The sequence below is a fragment of the Chlamydotis macqueenii genome, chromosome 10, assembly GCF_036417535.1.
Source record: "Chlamydotis macqueenii isolate bChlMac1 chromosome 10, bChlMac1.mat, whole genome shotgun sequence".
Classification (NCBI taxonomy): domain Eukaryota; kingdom Metazoa; phylum Chordata; class Aves; order Otidiformes; family Otididae; genus Chlamydotis; species Chlamydotis macqueenii.
The window spans coordinates 5056753-5078973 of NC_141565.1; the positions used below are offsets into that span (position 1 = coordinate 5056753).

At 38.5% G+C, this 22221-nt stretch overlaps 1 protein-coding gene across 10 annotated transcripts in view; it reads right to left on the reverse strand.

Moving 5' to 3' along the window:
• DOCK3 (dedicator of cytokinesis 3) overlaps positions 1–22221 on the reverse strand; it is a 211565-nt gene that overhangs the window by 66013 nt on the left and 123331 nt on the right. For all 10 annotated transcript variants that reach the window (XM_086755630.1, XM_086755629.1, XM_086755634.1 and 7 more), the window contains exons 13-19: positions 18731–18819; positions 16349–16474; positions 7155–7279; positions 3632–3794; positions 3091–3197; positions 2196–2367; positions 1658–1755 (exon numbers count right to left, since the gene is read on the reverse strand). In XM_086755630.1, coding sequence (XP_086611756.1) covers positions 1658–1755; positions 2196–2367; positions 3091–3197; positions 3632–3794; positions 7155–7279; positions 16349–16474; positions 18731–18819 — 880 coding nt within the window. The remainder of the gene's footprint in view (positions 1–1657; positions 1756–2195; positions 2368–3090; positions 3198–3631; positions 3795–7154; positions 7280–16348; positions 16475–18730; positions 18820–22221) is intronic.

Consider the following 22221-nt stretch of genomic DNA (forward strand, 5'->3'; position numbering starts at 1 on the left):
AGTTCTCAGCCCACCTGAAATTATCAGAGTAATATCTGGAATGCACTTTCTTTTCGCTGAGACCACAAGTATTCAAATGCATTTTGAAGTTCCTTTGACCTAAGAAAGTTCAGGTCACACAAAGGACTGGCATGTAGAGCACCAGTGGTTACAAAACATGATGAAATGATCAGACGGGAGATAGATTCCTGATAGGTCAGAGGCTAGAAAGCAGTTGGTGCTCTAGGCAACAGCTCCACGTCACAGTGCTGGGACAGGAAAGTGGGTTTGCAGGATGGTTCATTGGCCATTCAGCAAAACTTAACTTTCAAGGTTTCACGGAGACATTTCAAGTAGAAATGTCTTTCTCCCCTACACAGACATTTGGAATGTATTTGCAAAATAGAAATATAGATCAAATCTACTAGCTGTTTGAAAAGGCCAGGTTTTCTGAGTCAGCTCTGTTTTCTTCACTCTAGAAATAACCAACCACATTTTCGCAATTTCAGAGAACGTCCTTTAGAAAAATACTATTGGAACAGACAGCTCTGCACAAACCACCACTACCAGTGGCTGCATCTACATCAGCAAGCAGTGTGGCTGAACAGGAGTGGGCCTGTGGAGTGGAACAATTGGTGCTGAGGACCTGATACTCACAGGTGAAGAAATTTTCATAGACTCATAGAATGGTTAGAGTTGGAAGGGACCTTCAAAGGTCATCTAGTCCAACCCCCCTGCAAGGAGCAGGGACATCCCCAACTAGATCAGGTTGCTCAGAGCCTCATCCAGCCTGGCCTTGAACGTTTCCAGGGATGGGGCATCCACCACCTCTCTAGGCAACCTGTTCCAGTGTTCTACAACTCGCATTGTAAAAATTTTTTTCCTAATTTCCAATCTAAATCTACCCCCCTCTATTTTAAAACCATTAGCCCTCGTCCTATCACAACAGGCCCTACTGAACAGTCTCTCCCCATCTTTCCTGTAGGCCCCCTTGAGGTACTGGAAGACCGCTATCAGGTCTCCCCAGAGCCTCCTCTTCTCCAGGCTGAGCAGCCCCAACTCTCTCAGCCTGTCCTCATAAGAGAGGTGCTCCAGCCCTTTTATCATCTTCGTGGCCCTCCTCTGGACCTTCTCCAACTGGTCCATGTCCTTCTTGTGTTGGGGGCTCCAGAACTGGACACAGTACTCCAGGTGGGGTCTCACCAGAGCAGAGTAGAGGGGGAGAATCACCTCCCTCGACCTGCTGGCCACGCTCCTCTTGATGCAGCCCAGGATGCGGTTGGCCTTCTGAGCCGCAAGGGCGCATTGCCTGCTCATGTTGAGCTTCTCATCCACCAGCACTCCCAAGTCCTTCTCCTCAGGGCTGCTCTCGATCCATTCTCCGCCCAGCCTGTATTTGTGCTGGGATTGCCACGACCAAGGTGCAGGACCTTACACTTGGCCTGGTTGAACTTCATGAGGTTTTCCTAAGGATTAGCTCTGTTTTGATCCCAAGGACTAACTATGCACTAATTTTTTGAATGTATCTTCCTGTTCAGTTTCACATCAAAATAAAATCCCAGTTCACAGACTCTGAGAATTCACAGTGTGAAATAAAAAGTACAGTCAGAGGGAAGATTCAGGTCTGAATTAACTTGCTAACATAGATACATCCGAAGACTGTTATTTCATGTCATACCTTAACAATTTCCTCGCCACTGACATGTCTCAGTCTTCCTAGAATATCCATCACACGATCTGGGTAAGCTTTCCATTTCAGTAGGGCAAGCAAATCCACTGCAAAACAGTGAGAGAAAGAGCTAGAACCCATATGGAGAGGGAAGACGGCAACCCCAGACCCACCAGAGATTCATTACATGTTACAGATCCGCTCTTGTTCCAGTTAACACTTCCCGGGGGAAAAAAAAAATAAATAAGGGAAAATGAGAGGGAAAATACCAAGTCAGTCCACTACTGCTAACAAAGAAAGAACGGAGGAATGGTAAGGTACTTAAAAAAGAGTAAACACTGCATTCTTCCCTGTGTGACTTGACACTGCACTGTGAACAATCTAATTCTGTCTTCTCATGCCTCAGGGATGTTGCCATAACAAATTTTTATTCACTTAGTAGCTCTGTAAAAGCCCTACAAAACAAACTTGGGATTGTGTACAAGTGCTAACATTGATTTTTTTTTTTGTTGTTTTGTTTTGTTTTGTTCTTCCATCAGCTACTTACCATTCTGGGTCAGTTTGGTAGAGGAAAGCTGTGTGGAGACAGAAAAGGTCTCTTTGGTGCTGCGCTGGAAGATGAGGCTGGAAGGGATGTTCGGGCAGCCGTTGTAGTCCTCTTTGCAGCAAGGCAGCCCCAGGTACAGCGCGTGATTGTTAAATGTGCTGTTCTCATCACACTGCACGTACAGGATAGGAAAAGGAATTTTACCTTGTCTGTCTCGTTCCACATACACCCCAACAGCAATTGCCTAACAGTATCTTTATTGAATTTTTCGGTGCACAAAAATGCTTCTAAGAGAAAGCTGTGCTTACCACCCTCACGGCCTGTACATACACAAATCAGGCCGAGCTCTAAAAAGTATGGTCTCCTAACCATTGACTCTTTAGAACTTATCAGGATCTTCCAACTGTACAACTTAGTGCTGCTGTCTGAAAATAATACTGAAGAAATAAATCAAGGCAAATCAGCAGGAAGCAAACAAGTCCAACCAAACAGCTCCCACCCAAGCCCCGTGCTACAGGGCTGCCAAGGTGTAGCATTGCAACACAATGCATTTGAAGCACAGCATAATTTCAGAATATAAAAGTAGAGAGCGATGCCATAGGTTGCTAAAACTGCTGAATGTTCATAAATACTGGTATGTTTGAATTCAAAACAGATACGATTAACAGGAGATAAATCACCCTTATCTGAAGGGAAGAGGTAAGCTGTACCTAGAATAGAAGGCTATATCCATACCTAGTCATGTGATTTTTAATTTATAGAATTTTGAAATTACTATTAATCTGTTCCTCGCATACTTCTAATGAGGGAGGAAAAAAGATAATAGAATAACCATTACTTATTTAAACTGAAGTAGAGATGAGTAGGTGAAAAGTCTGCAGAGAAGAACTGGTACCTTATAAACATAAAGCTCATGGATATCATCTGACAAGGTAGTGCCATCATCTCTCATCAATGGAGTGAATGCAAAACCAAAGAGCTTCTTTTCTCCCTTGTCTTTTGCTATAGCAAGAGATAGAAATAAGGATCATATTTGGACATATTCTGTCTGTCCATATATACCACAGAGTAATTCACTGATGTCTCTGTATGCCTAACAAAACACATGCAGGATACGTAAGAAACTACATGTAATGTACCAAGTCTGTGCAACTGATCAACAAGCCTCAAAACAAACACAAACATGCTGATCACAGCAAAAGAACAGCAGGGGACAACATCTACAAAATGTTTTGCCCTGCACTGATTGTTCATGATGTTTTTAATGTGCTGTTCAATAAATGTAGCAACCCGCTAATTAGCAGTGCACCTTCACTGTATTTTAAGTTGGCACCGCTTTCCTGCTTTCCACCCAGTGATAGCCTCATCCAAATATAAAATGACAATGGAAAGACCTCAGCTTTTTTGGATTTCTCTTGGCTATATTTTGCACTCACTGGAGCAATGTCTGAACTCAAAGCGGAGGTGAGACCCACGGAACCTGTCTATAGGGATGGGCAACTTGATGATTTCCCCCCATCGAGGGCTGTTATTGTGGTAAAGGACAAAAGAGTGGTAGGCACTCCTGCTTGGCTCTCCTGAGCCCAGGCTGATGCAGTCCTGGAACAAAAGAAAACAATTTCAGATTAAAAGACATCACATCACTGCAGATGAGTCATTTTATTACACGGTGATAACCTTTATATAATTCCTGTCTTTCTGTAGACATAAAGGAAGAGTCAGAAGCAGAAACTCAGACACAATGAAACCTGAAATTTTTGGAGAGATCTTTAAACTGTGTTTTGGGTCAAAGGATGAGCTAGAAGACATATGATACTCGACAAATTCCAGTATCTTAAGTTATTATATAAGCTAAGTTATTATTTAAGCTATGTTTTCTATCAAGCATAGAATAGATACAATAAACATATAAATCCAAATATATAGATGAGTCCAAGGACCTATTAGGACCAACAGTTGTAACGTTAGAGACTTCTCTAAAAATATAATTTAATCAGATTTCTGCTTCAGTATCTCAGTTCAGAAATGATACTGGAACTTTTCAAGTTCTTAAAAAATGTTGGTCTTTTGAATCTACAACCATTCAGACTAAAGTCTTTGCAATGGCGTAATTCAGATTTGGATTGTGCTGCTGGTCAGGAAAAGTTCAGAGATTTTATTCTAACATAAGATGAAAATTTTGTGGCAATTTCCCCACTGTACTGTGTAACTCTGCATACACTTTCTCATTTGGCAATCTCTACTTTGGAAAGGCCATAGGTCAGGAACAGTAAAGGATATTTCCGGCAAGAACAGTAGTGCTTTTGGGTCAGTGATTCAGCTTCCAGTGTTCTGTTGTACTACTGTAAGCTTGAATGAGAGTTTTTTATTAGCTTCTCTATGATATCACCTACTGAAAGTTATTAAATTAGCGTCATCATCAGACATACAAAACAGAGGAAAGAAAATAGCTACACCTGACTGTGAAAGCAACCTTGGGTCACGCAAGTGATCATTTAGGGCACAAACAAAGCAATTCCCTTCATCACCAAGCCCTCTCCAATACAGACCTTATTCTTAACATTTATATTAAAAAGTTATTAGACTTCTCTTGTTGCAGTCTTCAGTATTTTCTTTCAGATTACCCTGAATTATTGAAATGAAAGTCCTGATCTAGCAGTCTCTTTACAGTTGCTTCATTTAGGAATGAAATTGTCATCTTTTGGTGAGACCAGCTCCCTTTTAAAGGAAAATGGCAGGCATCACACACTGCTCTGGGTGTCCATACAAAAAAATTACATAAACCAGATGGTTGTAGTGAAAAATAAGCCATCTAGGGCTTAAACCTGAATTCTTAATATAAAAGGTAAACCAGTATCCATTTAGTGGCATACTAAAATAACCCAGAGTAACAGACCTGTGTTATGTTTCAGATAAATGGATACCTAGACTTCCCCAAACCTAGTTCTCTAGACTTACAGCAGCCATAAACACTTAACAGGGACAACTGTCTTCTACAGGGACAAGGACATTACCATTGAATGGGAAGATAACCCACTAAGAAGTAATTCTAGCTCGCTTTCTCATTTGCTTCAACTTTGATAGATGAATTTGCAGAATTTTTAAATCATGTAGAAACTATGGCAGTGACAAAAAAAGAGGAGACACTATTAGTTTGCAAACTCAAGCCTAAGTAGCTGCTTCTTTCTCCTATGTGCATGTGATTATTCCTTCAAACTGTCATTTAGCACTTTTGAACTATGTCTTTATATTCAGTTCAACTGATATTCAGTTTTATATGTTATTTTTCTAGTTCTATTCTGCAGTTGAGAGAGAATGCAAATGTACCTAAGCAGTGAGGAGGAGTTCAAATTAAAGGGAAGGAGAGTTCAACTTCTTTTGTCCTTGATGGCCCTTTTTTTTTTTTTTTCTCAGTAGATATGCTAGCTTCTACCTTTGAGTATTTCCTATGTAGAAAAATTCTAGTGTCTGCATGCTTGAAATGCAATGGATCTTGGGCATCATTAGCCGTCAGGAACCAAAGATGTTCCTGATGTAAACAAAGCATCTTCGTTGCTTTGACTGCAACTAGACAGAGGAACAATAACATAAAAAGTAGTATAGATTTTAAATATGTCTTTTAAATTTTAAAAACACAGAAGATTTATTATATGTAAAGTCTCTCCTCCAAATGTTCACCTCAATTTTTTCTAATTAGATTGACTACCTTTCACTAGTCTTTGTTTGTACCATGTCCATTCCACCACCCCGGGCAAAGCCCTGAAGTACTGTTACAGCAGACACAACAGTCAAGGGTAAGAAAAAGGGAACTTAGTGTCTGTGAATGACCTATCCAGCCAAAACCACAGAAGTTAAGACTGAAATTATATGTTAAGTCTATTACATGTTAAGTCTAGAAATTATATGGCTTCTATACATAATCAATCGCCACAGTTACAGTATAATTAGCTGCCATTATGCACGTTAGCATTTGAAGGCGCTGATACTGCAGTTTGGAGGGTAAAGACCTATGTTTGGCAGTTTTTGACAGACTGCTGTGAAATAAAGTGCTGATTAAAAATTAGTCACTCTATTTGAAAGGCTGCCTAACGCAATCAAACAGAAAAGGATTGTGATCTTCATGCAACAGCTATGAGCACAAACCAGTTCCTTACAAGAGACAATATTTTACTTTTAATGAAATCACAAGCAATTATAGTAACAAAGGTAAAGTTATCTTTTCAATTAAAAAAAAAAAGACTGTGACAATGAGTTTGGTACACAAGTACTTTGGCGTTCAGGCTACAAAGGCCATTTTATTGCAGTGCAGGTAAAAAAAAAAACCACTGTCCATTTACTTCTCTGTCCTCACACCCTCCCACCCCACACAAAGCTGACTTATCTACCTTCTTCTCTTCAATATTACTAAAAGTAAGAATAAAGGAAGAAAGAAAAACATTAAACATCACCGTGCACAGCTGGAATGGAGCCATCCCAGGGTGAAAGCCAAGATCTTGGAAATACAGCTACTCAAATTCATTTTCCAAAACTACATTCAGTACCACAGCTCCAACAACTCAGATTTAGAAGTCCCTCTTGTAATCACATTTTATCATGTTGTATGACACACATTATTTAATTTTAGGCATTTGTCATATACTCTTCAGTTCTCTGACTACAGTTACTCTAAATTTTCTTTTGACTACAGTCACTGACATTTGAAATTACATAAGTTTTTCAGCTATATGAATATTTTCTCCAAGTCTCCTATTCCCATACAGGGGAAGCACTCCAAATTCTTTCAAATTTATAACTGACCCCTTTCTTCATCATAATATATAGTTTAAAAACTCAGAGGGGGAAATAAAAAGTAAGAGCTAGTTTTATTTTAGCACTTCCTTTGCATCAGAGACAAAACGAGAACACATCCATGGTGCAAGCAGATGGCACCAGAAACCCAAAGAGGGAGTAAGGACTTACCTTCAAGATTTCTCCATCTGCATAGAGCACATACATAGTCACTTCAATGTTCTTCTGCACACTTTTCCCACCTCTTTCAAAGTCTCCCTTTTCTAACGTCAAGTACAAGTCGTTGCGTATATCACCTATAGTGGAAGAGTGGAGTCACAAGCTTAAATTCAACATGGAAGACTCAATGCCTGTGTGCAACGTATTTTGATTCTGCAAATCATTTTCAGTGTTCTGCAAGACTATGGCTGATGCCCAAATCATTCCAAGCAGCAAGTTAATTGTTATTAGAGATGAACATTTTAATATCAGTGCACAAAATCAGACCATTGTTAGTCATGCCTTTATTAAATGTGAACTCAGAATCAATACTTGCTTTCATTGTCTAAGTGCGGAAGGGAAAAAAATCTTCTACTGCTTTGTTCACTGATTTGGAAGTATCAGGCTAAGCCTGCCAAAACATCATTAACATCAGACTTCCTATTTCCAATATATTTTAAGAAAAATAAGTATTTTTGTGATGATCAGCAGAAAATTATGTTCAGTTAGCTCTTCAAGTGTTTTCTGTATTTTCATAATTTCTTATTATCATAACAACAAAATAATAGCAGCCTTTTTGGAAACCTGGTTGTAATTCAGTTCAGAAGGATTAAGAAGGAATTATAATTTTATTCTTTTTTTTTTTTGCTAGATTTCTGGCTAGCCTCTGGTGTCCATATGCATGGATATAAGAAAGCTGGCAGTATGGATGCTTGCCCATTTCTCACTACGTCATTTTCAAGAGCTTTCAGAGCAAATTACTATATTCAGAAATAGAAATGCTCGCATCTCTCAGCATCTTGTTATCCTGAATTTCACAGATTCTAGCTCACTTTTTTTTTTTTTTTAAGAATCCGATTGGGGAAACTCTGCTTTCAAAACTAATGCAGCCAATTCTAAAGTATGCACCGAAAGGATCACAGGTAGCACCTACTCTTCTGTAAGATTGAGTTAATGTCACCATTCCATGATGGTTCACTTACCACTTCTTTTTATTTACTTGCCAGAAAGGCAAACATACTAAAGGGTAATATATAAAAATATTAAAAGCTAAAATAAAAAATTAAACCCTTTGAAGGCACGTATTTTGTGAAGCAGCCTCAAGAGACTAAATCATGAAGTAATGGAATGATTATCCCACAGAGCAGAGACTGCTAGAATGTAGGATTTCTTCCACTTGGAGAAGCTGATGCAGTTAAATCTGTTTATTAATCAGACGCACAATGAAATAGGCAGCATTTGCTTTCAGGCAATGAGGGAAATCCTTTTGTGTCTGTCAAAGAAGCACTTCAAATTCTTGAAGTCTATAACCCCACAGAATTTGTTCCTTAATCTACTGGAGGGACAAACAATAGAAGCTTTCAGTCCTGTCTTTACTTTCATTTTTATTTCTGGAGTAAGTACAACTTTTTAAGCATGGAAAACACAGCTCTGTAGCTGACATTCAGCGCTTTCTGCTAGGAACTCTCTGTGAATAGGAATCTCTGTGCAAAATGTCCTCCTTTTCCCATCAACCTCACTCACACTGCAGATTCACACAGAGCTGACTGCCTGAAACACCTCACAGTTAGAGGTCTGAAAATGCTATGGTTCATTAAGGGGGAAAAGATGACAGCAAGAGGCTGGTGAAAGGTCTCAAATATTTGATCTGTTTTTTTCTCATCAAAGAACAGTCATCAACTGCAGCACTCCACAGTTCACAACCACAGAGAAAATTACCTGCACATTTCTCTCGCTGTTCAAAAATCAAGCTAAACTATCTATATGTTGCCTATAGGAATACCAAGGAAATACAAAACTCTTCACAAAAGATAATTTAAGTAGGAACTTCTGTTTTGAAAATTCTTCTGCTTAAGAGACTCTATCCCTTTTTCTTAGCAGTTCGCACAATGAAGAAAAAAGTTTCAATTTCTATGCTATAACTCTTAATAGAAATTAATTGTACTCACTATAATTAGCATTTTAGAGCATCCTATTTATGACCTCTTTTTTGGAAGACACTCTGGCTACACAAAGTCCAATGTCAGATTGCAAATCATTTTCCAGCCTAAATTAAAGGCAGCATTTGGTTATATATAGCATCTTATCTTCCATTAAGCTTAACAGGAGGGATATTACTACAGTAATTAAAAAAATGCCTTTGGGATGGCGAGCAGAGGAATCTAAAAACCAGTGGATTTGCATCAAAATGAAGAAAAAACAAGGGAAAAAGTATTTTAATGAAGTATAACAGTGCACCTTCTTGTGTAAAAATACTGTCTACTGAATCTTGAAAAAATAGAAAAGGTCATTACATATAGTAAAAATAGGAAAGTGAATGTATAAGCAAAGACAAAAAAGGATTTAAGTACCAGGTATGGAGCCCATCAGTTTCTTGAAAATCTGGAGTTAAAACTAGAATAAAGGCTTGTACACAGAGGAATTTATTAAAAATTCTGAGTATGCAAACTACAAGGCTAGACAAAACATTCTGCACAGCACCACACAAGTGCACGAACAAACAGCCCAGTGCAGCTTGCGTGGGACTGAACAAAACACGTGAGCAGTACGATCAAGAAGTGACCCTCGTCAGCTACACAGAACGACAGCTACATATCAACTCAGAAATCCTGGCAGATAGAGCTCTTCCCGTATTTAATTCCACTGTAAAAAGAAAAAAGATAAATAGAGAACTTGCGTAGCAGAGCAGCCACCTCATGCCCCCTGCATGGGAAACAGTACAAATGGTCCTGGCTCTGAAGTGACAGTAACTCACTGTGAGAGAAAAACACTGTGGTACACCAGCTTGGATCAGAGGCCTCACATCTCCACACACAGAGCAGTGCACATTATAAAACTGGGTTAGCTGCGGCCTCCTCTCATTAATACAGAATAAAAAAGTGCTAGAAGGCTAGTGGGCCAGAAGTATTTATAGACTAAAACCTGCGGATGGTATTTTAGGCTGAGGTCTCTTTGTGTGAGATGGCTGCCAAGGATGAACTGAAAACCTAATGAGAGTTTTCAGAACAGTATTTGTTTTAAAGGCCAGCTCTATACAATTGTTTTAAATTTAAAACAAATGTAAACTTATTTTTTAGCATAAAATACGTGCACTTTTTACATATGCAGTTAATGAGATTCATTCTTCCTTTACCCTCCTTTCGCCTTTTACAGAGATTTTGTTTATTTGTTTTAACCTATTTACAAAGTCTTATGTGAAATGTACAATTGTTTAAATAATAAATGATAAATTATAGCTTGGGGGGATTCACTTATATTGAAATGAAATCCTTTCTCATATGACCTGAAACTATTTTAATGTAATGGGGAAAAAAAGGAGCAGTGGAAAAGGCTACATGAGCCAAATATTGATTTTGTGTTTACAGTGTAAAGAAATGTACTGGAAGACTTCCAAATACTCATTTATCATTTTCAAGATTTAATAACATTAAGTAGCCTGATGGTCAATATTTGTGTAGTATCTATTAGAATAAGTAGGAGATCTAGCCTGGTAAGATTCATAGGTTTTCCACTAGAAGACTAACCAGGTACTTGGACTGTAAAGTACTAACAGTTTACAGAAACCATCTGCATTTAATCCAACACTTTTTATTCACGGATCTCAAAAGATTTTGTACACTGAGGACAGAAATGGTCCTGGTTTTATACAGGTGAATACTGCATCAAAAAAAGGGGTACATAATTCACGTAAGTTCCTATAGGAGAGACAAATAATCTCTGACCTCTTGATTCTAGCAAATTTGTTTTCTAAGAGGTCAATGTTTTGTGACTTTGTGAACCTGTAACCATGTAAGCTGGGAAGAAGCAGCAGCTCACAACATTCAGGATGTGCACGTCAAATTTCAAGTAACTTAGTAAAATAACTGTATTTATCCAGAGAGGCTTCACTGGAATTTTTAAACCAAAATTTTAGTCTTTTACAATTTAAGCAGTCAAGGATATTAAGAACAATCTAACTATAAAAATGAGTATTTATGTCTCTACCTGTTAAATTATTGAGATGGTCCTATTTACTTAGGGCTGTGATATACCACTGTGATGTACTGTGTGCTCGACTCTTGAACCTCACTGGGTTTGGCATCTTTTTGAAAATACTGATATTTTACAAGAGTGCCAACAACCTCTAGCACGTGAATGGGCAAGAAGGACACTCACGAGTAACTTCCACAATGGCTTTTGAAGAAAAACCAAACCCATACATTTATGTCCTATACGTAAGTGAAGATCCCCACAAGTAACGTAAATCAGCATCACCACACTGACTGTAATGAAGTTATAGCAGTTCAATCCACTGTGGATTGACTCTAAGAGACTCAGTTCAGCAAGTAAGTAAAATCTTTGAAACAAACTATAAAATGTAGAATATTTATATTCATGGATGGTGTTATGATGTGCTTTGGCTATATTTGTTCTAGCTCTCTACAGTGGTAACTGCTCTTGCTCTGGCCAAGAGCATCCCATCCCATTAAACCAGACATTCCCTTGAGGCACAGCTCTTCCCTGCAGCCGCTCAGGAGGCCGCTGCACAAGAGCAGGGTGCCAGTCATTCGATTCTGATCTCAACCAGCAGACTACACCCTTACTTTAAGTTGCAGCTTTCTCCAAATGAAAAACATGCAACTACTGAAATGCAGTAATTTCAGCACAGACAAGGTTAACAGAACAATGCCCACAATTAGCTTTGTGATCATCACATGGTTTTTACAAACCAGAGACTAAAGGAAAAAACTGACAATGTGCACTGTATGGGAAGGGTCTCAAATGCCCCCAGCCTTCTTGCTGGTTGACCATTATGGACTTGTTCTCAATCACGTCTCCAAAGAACAGGAGTGCCAGGACTCACACTGCATGACCTTCCCTTGCTTTAACAGCAAAGCCACCTTTGACCCTGGTGTAACGCTCTGCTGTACTGCCCACTGCATGCCCATTAAAATTAAGAAGCCTGGTAGGGTTGGACAGTCTCTGGAAGCCCATTAGATCCATTTCAGCAGTTCATTTCTCTGCCTCTTCACCAGTCAGTCTCTATTTTTTTTAAGGCCTACATTCTTGAAATGGTTACAGCATGCCACTATTAACATTACTGAGAGTAACATTACAGCAGCAAGGGGAAACAAAGCTTTTATCTACTGCCTGTATGTAAATCAATTTTTTTTTTCTCTACAGAGACAATATTATGCAAGTTTAACTCTGTGTGTTCCTCTAGCTTTTGGTGAACAGAACGTTCAATTGTTCCAAGGAAAAGGAACAATACTTACTAGATTATTTGCTATCCATTGTTTGACTTCTACATCTGGAGAAGAATTTCTACAATGCTCTTTTTAAATTCAGTTATTTCCCTGAAACAGTTTCCTTTCAGTAGCAGTAAGCTGATTTTTAATATATTCTTATCTCCTCCAGCTTCGTATTTTAATTTTCCATTTTTGCAAGTTTATCAATGACAAAAATATTTTTTTGTTCTCCTTGAAAATGCTTTTTGGGGATAATTATTACATAATTATGACTTTTAGTTTTGTTGACTCTCTTGCCGTGGACATTCTGAGAACAGCTGATGGATTCTGCCACTGCCATTTCTTAACATATTTTTGCCCTGACTTTGCACTCACTGACAGAACAGATGCTGAGATGTTTCTCACCTTTGCTACTGATTGATCTGTCATAGCTACTAAATTTGCCTGAAACTCTGTGGTATGAAGAGAGATTGATCAGACAAAGTCTATGCTCTCTCTTGCCGAAGTTTTCCTATGATGTCATGATTTGCTATCTTTACCAAAGATATCCCCAAAATTCCATGAAAGATATGAAAATGGGAAAAAGCAAGCAATAAGCAGACATTACACAGAAAAGCAGAAACTTACACCCAACTATCTTCATCTCTGCATCAGAAAGAGAGAGAATAAAGGGGAAGGGAAGGGAGAGAAGCCAGGAAATTAAAACAAGGAGAGAGAAAAAAAGAGAAGGAAACATCACTCACAAGTAGAAGATGAAGCATGCACTTTTCATCAGAGGATCAAAGTAAAGGACAGAATACTTATCAGCACATGGGGAAGGGAAGGGATATCCTTTGGGGAACTGACAAACGCCATGCCTACGCAACACATTTCTGATCAGCAAGTTCTGTACACAAAGAAAGTTGTAATCCAAAAGGCAAGCAGCACATGCCTCATTGCTTTTATCTCTGGGGAAAGGTAAAATTGTCAGGATCAGATGGACAGTCTTGAACTCAGCAGCAATTTAGAAAAGAAAAAAAAAAAAAATCAAATGAATAAAAACCCACCACACCTCTTCATGAGGCTGGTTTGACTTAATCCCTTCTGATTCAGACAAAAAAGATAATTAAATTCTTTATGATGCTCTTCTCAGATCACAATACAGTAAGAAACAAAGAAAATTTTCTCTTTAGAAATTAAGACAGGCATGGTTGTTCTGTAGGATATTGATCTCGTTCTGCATAACCGTGCAAGATACAAGCACATAAAGACTGGTTTCACTTTCCTTCTTAATGATGATCAGCTACCACTTACGTTGCTCGTATCTGAGTAAGGGAAAAGAGGGCTTCACACAGGAACTAATGCTACTGTTTAGAAAACAAAATGGGATAGGAAAACTGTGTGGCAAGACACAGCTACAGAATTGTAATAGTTAAGATGTGGACATGTTAAAGGATTTCCTATTAAAAAAGAAAATGAAAATGTTAAAATCTATGACAAAGAACATACATTTGAAATGTCAGAGCTACTTACTTTTTAAAAAATATATTTATTGGTTCAGCAGAATAATCACTGCATATTTTAACAATACTAGGTAACTAGGTAGCCTTTTAATTTATTCATAAAACACATTTTCAAAACACAGTGCCTTGAAAAATCTGCACCCACTTGCCAAATACAAATCATGAACTTTCTGTGCTCTTTTCTGAAAGAGGAAACTCTGTCTTTAATGAGAAAGAAACAGTTCTGAAACAAAGCAAGGAAAAGGCAGTGTGACAAAGACAATTAAAGCAGCAAACATGGTTGAGAACTGCTAACGTGCATGACAGGGTTGGGGTTTTTTGTTTGGTGGGTTTTTTTTTTTTGTTTTTCCAAAAATGTTTTTTCAAAAATGAAATATTTTCTAACTTTAGACAATACCAGTAAAGCTAAGAAAGAACGTTTGATTACAGCTGTAACAACATAAGCACAAAGTAAACTGAGGGACATTCATTGTTCATGTAGCTTGGCTAATCCACCTGAAAGATAACTTACTCTACCCAAATGTTTGACCCTGGACAGTTCAACTGAAGCCCAGTTTGATCTATTGTTTTAAAAGTAAACTACAGGAAGATGTGGTCTTTTGAAGAACACCATCTGAAAAACTGATGGGCTGACCAGTGCTGGGAAGATCACTACTGTACACGTACAGCAAGCCTTACAATGAGTGTGCTGCAAATGTACGCTGTGGAAACTGGATTTCATTTAGTTATATGTCCACAGTCTCTAGCCTGAATATCACAAAGACCATAATAATGTAGCTATGCTTTGGTGGACATCTTTTGCACTGAGGCAGCACTCTCATTAGCGTTCTTAATTAGAGAGAGAAAGAAAGTTTGGAAATTTGAATTTGCTGCAATTAATAGAGACTTTTTAAAATTTAGGGCAGGAGCACTTTTTGCATGAAAACTGCTAATCTGCTTGTTCAAGCCCTGGGCAAAAGCCTTGCCTCAAAGAGAAGTACATAGAAGACAGGCCCACTATGGCCAGCTTGCAGAAAGATGCTAGGGCCCAGAAATGAAGAAGCAATTAGGGGGAATGCCGAGGCCATAAAGCTATTCCTTAACCTTGTTAGAATTCAGTGGTCTGAAGCACCTGAGGGACAGCTCTATACGTAGAAATTGAGAATAAAGCAATTCTTGCAGGAGAATCAGATCACTTATACAAGCATATAAACGTTATTCTTTATGTTGACTTTTCTAGCTGTGGTCTAGCTATTCTAGCTGACACATCCAGCTGTGATCTCAATTACAGTAGATCACCTTGCAGCAGCTGTGTCTGCATCTCAACATGCAATATTTAATCTTGTCTCTATTTGATTGCTTTGGGTTAAGACTGGAACTGCTATAAGGTCACTAAAAAACTAAAATTTCTAATTGGCTTTATCGCCCACATCCTCTGATATTCTATTACCGTTATTTTCAAGTCTGTTAGTAAATAAAACACATGTTGTTCCAAATCCTTTTACTTTAGTTTCTAGAAATTCTTCCCCACCTACTCCCTATCTTTATTGTGCTTTCTGGGGAGCCTCCATGATAAGGCTACAACAACTTTTGATACTGATGTGTCACTGCAGCCTTTTGAGTAACAAAATCTGATACTTTTCCCATTATGGTTCCATAAAATTTCCTATATTTGCAAAGTCATCCTTGGTCTTGGTCATAATGCATAGCAATGAGGCAGCATTTCAAATGCTATACGTGCAATAATTAGTAAGCCCATTTCTTACTACACTGTAAAAATCAAGACAGTATAATGCCAGGCTTTATATCTATTGATTGCACAACTGGCTGGATTCTGGTTTCCTCCCTAAATGAACCCTGGCTATATGGCTATGCTGGGGCTACCTCAGCTCATGCCAAAACATGAAGCATCTCAAGCTGCTGCTCCAAACATAAGAAGCAAAGAGAGCACAGCAATGCTTCAGCCTAGACAGGTGATGCATGGACTAGGGGCTACATAAGGTCAACTGGAAAATCAGACCAGATTTGCAGCTTCATGTACTGTCTACCATTACAAAAGGATCATACTAACGCCAAAAATCAAGGTGGCCAAGTGGAAACTCTTTTTCCAGGCTTTGGATTATTAGGAAGAAGAAACTTCATGCACTGGAGAACAAACATCTCTATGCTTAGCACGCATGCTGAATATCTCATTGGCTGGAGGGTGTGGCAATATCAAAGCAATCTTTCCAGATCATCTCCTATACACGTGAATTTAACACCTTCTGTTACTATAAAGCTCATTGATTAAAATGTTTTAGCATGCCTCTCTTAATGTGGAAGTGGCATTTACTGATTAATAAGGCACCTCTTCTACTATTCATCATCTTAAAGTAAAGCACCCATCCCAGTGACGCTTGTCTACGAGACTATGAGAAAAAAAGGACCAATACTTTGAGATTAGAGCTGTTATGTTTACCTGGCATTATAACATCAGGAAAACCCAGCTTCCTGGTAACAGAAACACCTCTGTTAAAGATCATGGGGTTTTCCCTTCGAATCTGCTCCATGTCGCCGCGAAGAAGCTGAAGAGATATTATAAGTCCTGGAAAAAAAAAAAAATCACATATATTCATTTTTTTCAGACCAAAGAATCAGATATCTGTATATACAAGGCATGCAGGTAAAACAATGCTTTTCTCTACAGTTAATTTAATACAAATGTATAAATACAGAATTATTTTCTCCCTTGAAGGGATTTAAAATGGAAACGGAAGAAACAAAACTGCTTTAAGGGATCAGTTAAGAGTGTAACATTATATTAAAATACATTTTTAAAAAATCAGAATGCTTAATTTCACAGGGATGTCACAAGTTACATGAAGTACTTGGCATTATTTCTATTCCTCACATACAGCAGGTTACAACACATGTATGAGCAATGCTACTTCTGTCTGAACTACAGAGAACAGAATGCCAAAGAACATCTCTAAAGTGCCTTTAATTCCATTTAATATCATTAAAAAAAAAAAGTCTCAAAGCATGTCTGTTACACTTGTTTCTTTAGCTCCTTCACACAAGAATGTTGATTTTAATGAAGTTCCCTTCAGTACTTTAACCTGTTTCATGAGTACCAACTGGTCAAACTGACTTCAGGAAACAGGAGTAGGAAAGGCTCACCAATACCTCTTTCAATGCGTCCCTTTGTTCAGCGCACCAACCGAACAGCTTGACTAGGAATAATTACACAGTTAATCCCAGTCCAACTGCTTTCTCTAGCTGCTTTTAATTTATAGCATATTACCCCCCTAAAATGAGGGCAAAGTATTGGTAAAGTTACAACTCCAAGCATTAAGATACCAGAAAATGTCAAGATTACGCTCAGCCGCGTAAGCTTAGTCTCATCTGCTGAGCATCCAGTACCAGCTTCACAGATCAATGTGAATTACGTTCACGTAGTCATTTTCCACAATCATTACCTCATTCAATGAATGATAGCTAGTCAATAGTTCTTTCTGTCCTCTCTGTTCACTCGCCGGAACAACACATACCACACAAACACTGCCTTGTATATGTACTCTTGCATGAGCTATCTAAAGTTCTGCTATTGCCTAAGCTTTGCAAACAATATTTGGTCGCCAGTTTGTCAGACAAGTTATTGGGGAACGAAACCAGTAACATCATCTACCTCCCACCCAGTTTCTCTTCTCCTTTGAAATAATTTTCAAACTTGTTTGGCTTCAGCCAAATTGAGCAAATAATTAGATATCTTGATAACATGAAGATTATGTAAGTTTTATGAATACTGGGAGTTGGGATGAAAAAAAGAGCATAAAGCCGTAAAACGAAGGAAAAAGAAGGCCAACCAGCTAGACAGTCAGCATGTACCTACTCAAAAGCTGCCAAACATAGACTTGCAACTGCCCACCTAAGCAGGCAGAAGAGTGCTGCGAAGTACTGCAGGGAAAACAGAGGCTTTACAGCCATGGGTTAAATTCAAACCCTTTGAATACCGTGTATGAGTGTACATCTGTGTGTGTGCTACAGAAAGCTTAACAGAACAAAGCAGACAAGTTCATTAGAAATCAGTCTTGACTATTTTCGCCACTTACAGAAGGACTTGTTCATTTTATATCCTCTTTTGCTATTAAAAATAAATAAATGAAAATAAATTTTAAAAAATCCAGCATAAAGGACTGGAGGAAGTTTGGAAGTTCAGATTTCCCCACACCCAACACCCCCAGTACTTAACAAATAGCACCAGAATTATTCTATTATCTGTAAAATCAGTCACTAGAGGTAACAGAATATGCAATTTTGCAGCATGGTATTATGTACATTACGTATGTGATACCCTCCCACATATTCTATTCCAAAACACTTCTGCCTGTCTTCTTGCTCTCCCCAAGAGGTTTTGTAAATCTACTCTCCAGTCCTCTTTTTCTACCCAGTCTATCCTTCCAGTTTTGTTTTTTTTTTTTCCTATTCCCTGCAGCAGATGTGAAGGACTAATTTTACACAAGACCTGAGAAGGTGGGGAGAGAAACAACCAGAGAGCTTTTCTTCAGGGAAAAAATCACACTTGTGATTTAAGCATTTTCTCACTGTAAGAGTGGGTTACTTACGCTTACATCGTGTCAGCCTGCAATACTGTCCCTCCCTGCAAGACAATACCTCTGCCAAGTTTCAACCTCCTATTCCAGAGATGCACTAGATCTTAATGAAATGTTTGAAATAAATAAAAAAGCCAAAGGCAAGGGTAAAAAGCTATCTATATCTCTTCTGCTCTTCAAAAAAGCTCAGTTTCCTAAGGGAAATATTCACCTATTATTATGAAAAAAATGTACAAGGAAATACTTACCATAGTTTGAGCTGGGTGCTGTGTATTTGGTGCTGGACTTGCGAATAATATTTTCATGGATCTGGCACCATTCATTTTCATTGTTACACCTAAAATAGAAGAACATGAATTCAAGTTAAGAGCTTTCTGCTGAACCATCTTAGGACAGGAAAGTCAGCTTTGCTGTAGAGATAAAATAAAAGGCTATGGGGTTTAGATGAATGAGAGAAATCCCACATAACTCTTGGTTTTAAAAGTGGAAAGAAACAAAACATTCTCTAATAGTTATCTCCTTTTCATGGACACTTTGAAGCCTGTGGTCGGTTTTCTGTCATCAAAGCCAAAGCTGGAAACAGAAGAAGAGCACATCCGGATGCTTGCTTCTTGCTGGATCTTGCGCACGTGAGTCAGAGGTGCCACACTTCTGTTTAGGATCCAAAGCCAAAAATGCAAGAATTGCAGTGCCACTGAAACAGTAATCAAGGAAACGAGCCCGACATTCTGAGTCCATAGGCTAATGTCCCATTGTATGAGACATTAAAATGGGAGGGCCGGGGGGAGAAGGGTGGAAGCAAAGAAGCGAAGTGTAGGTACCTGTTTTATATATCTCTCTCTATATATCTATATCTATGTACCTATATCTGTTTATAGTCTTCTTTCATCCTGCAACTTTTATTCCACCCAAAAATCTTATTCCCACAAGAAGTAACTCATGCTGTATGCTTAGTGAAGTTTCTTTATCTGTTAGAGAAAACATTCTCCAGTGGTAAGATATATTCAGAACTCTATTTTGTAAATGACTGTTTACACAACATATCAATATTTAACTAGTATTTTGTTTATATGTTTCTACTGTCAGTTGAAAAAAGACATTACTTGACGGCTGTTAGTCTGGATCTAGAATGCTGTGCTCAGTTTTAGGCTCTCTAATACAAATCAGACAACTGGAGAGAGTCCTGTGGATGGGTAGGTGGCTGGAGCACATGCTGTAGGAGGAGGCAGAGGGAATTGGGCTTTTTCAGCCTGGAGAAGAGAAGGCAAGAGGAGGAACATTAACAGCAAGACCCACAAGCAGTTACTAAGACAAAAGAGCCAGCCATATTCTTCAGAGGTGCATAGTGAGATGATGGAAAGCAATAGGCATAAATACAAATAAGGAAGGTTCAGACTGGATAAGCTTTTCCATGACGATGGTCAGGCTCTACTGGAGCAGGATGCACAGAGAGGCTGTGCGGTCGCATCCCTGGAGGTTATCGAGACACAACCAGATAAAGCCCTGAGCAGCCTGGCCTGATCTCACAGCTGGCCTTGCTCTGAGAAGGACTGGAGAGGTCCCTATTAACCTGAATTAGGATTTCTATTTATCTTAACACTGAAGTTGCATGACTTTATTTGCACTAGTGTATGTAAAGCTGTATAACTAAGCTGCTAAACTCACTAAGTTCGAGCAGAATCATATCAGGAAAAAAGTGCCAGCAGCACTGCAGCTTGTTACCAGATAATGAAGGGACACACTATAAATGTTATGAAGCACTTTATGCTAGTGTAAGCACAGCTGAAAAGACAATTTTAGTAGTATAATAATCTGATTGAAAAACAAAAATGGAACCTTTACGACAAACAGTGCCATTAGAAAAAGGAAAAGAAAAGCAGTATGTTGATCAAGTCTAATTGCCTTTAAATTCAATTGTGCTTTATTTAAATCACAACTGCAAGATTTAAAGATTCCCCGTGAAGCCAGCTATTTTTAACTCAGTGGCAATAGTGAATCTTATTTCTCCTAAAGTGCAATTGAATTAAATGATTAAATTAAACGTCTGTCCTATTGACTCTTAAAAGTAAAAGAAAAAAAAAGAAGGCAATTAAGACTTTAAGCCTTCGGCTCCTAGAAAGACAGGAGTCTTGAGAAATAAATCACTTTGTAAAACTTCTCCTGATCATATTAACATTTTTATCCTCTTTATTTTTGTCCTCCCCCAAGAGTACATAATGTTGGCAAAATCAGGGTAAGATACGAACCAGCTACTGTGAAGACAGTAGGCATTTTTTTTTGCCTGCTGCATTATGCAACTGGAGAATAGTATGGCAAAAGGAATTAAGGCTATCTAGAACAAGTAGTAGCGGGTAATTTTCTACAGCTTCACTATTACAAAATCATATACTGCCAAGAACAATGAGATAACCCACAAAGCCTGTTACAGCACTCTTACTGACATGCCCCACAAATGTTCATTATTATAGAAGCAAAAGGAACACAGAGAACTTGGAATAAATTAAACACGAAGTACAGACAGTAAAAAATGAAAAATGGAGAAAAATCATTAGAGTTACTTCCTCTAAAATGGTGATCAGGTTGGATTCCTAGGTTATGTGGTGCAGTCAGGCTGGAGTTATTCCACCTGACATCTTAGCTCCACCTGTGTCAACACTTCTCCTTTCACTGCAATGGGTTTAGGTATCAGACATCTCACATGATTGTTAAGAACGTATGAACATTAAAAAAAAGCTTCCCACACTGGCAACAGGAGATACTACTTGGGCAGGGTACATGAAGAGTCAGAGTTGTTGGATTAGGGATGTTAGAGTATACATCCCTCTCTGCTCCTGTTCCTCTGTTTATGGAGCCGTTACTCATAACTTGTCTAACCCCCTTTGGATCTGCTAATACTGCCTGTCTTCACAAAATCCTGTGGCAACAAAACCCAGATCATTACCTGCTTTCTAAAGAAAGTACCTTCTTCCATCTTTTTTAATATCATCTCCTACCAATTTCATTAAGCATCTCTAGTTCTTGTGTTCTGTGAACAAGTTCATCCTCCACCAGGAATTTGTAACACTTGGTCGCACCCCTTCCCACCACCACTTTTCTCCTCTTCAAACTCTCTCATACAGAAACGACTTTATGCCATTGAACATGTTAGTTGCTCCTCTACTCCATACCTTCTGTAACTACTACATCCTTATTGGGAGGAGATCAGTTCTGTCCACACAATAACTCAAGACAGGTCAGCACTGAAGTGACCTTCCAGAACTTAACAGTACAGCAAACCAGCTACATTTGCACTCCCCAAAACAATCTCTCAAAACAAAACCACAACAGAGCTACAACATTAATGGAGAGGACAAAATCCCTTTTAATAACTGCAGTGTGCTGTGCTAACTCAGAACTTTAACCAATATCAGCTTACTCATCAGGAAAAAATAATAATAATCTTCACGGTGCCAAGACATTAAAAGTCATTTATCCTCCTGCAAATAATATTCTCCTTAAAGTAGAGAGAGAATCTATAGGACAAATTCTGCACCATCCTGCATCCCCACAGCTGAGACCACAGAAAATTTCTAACCTCTCATAACTTTTTAGTTGCTGTACAAGCCTCTGGAGTGCAAGTTAAAATAGATTTCAGCCTCCGATGACTTATGTCTGCAAATTAATCTGGAACAAAGTTATCCCAAAATCAATGGACTGTAAAGATAGCTTAAAGCTAGTTTTGTGCTAACTACCAACATAA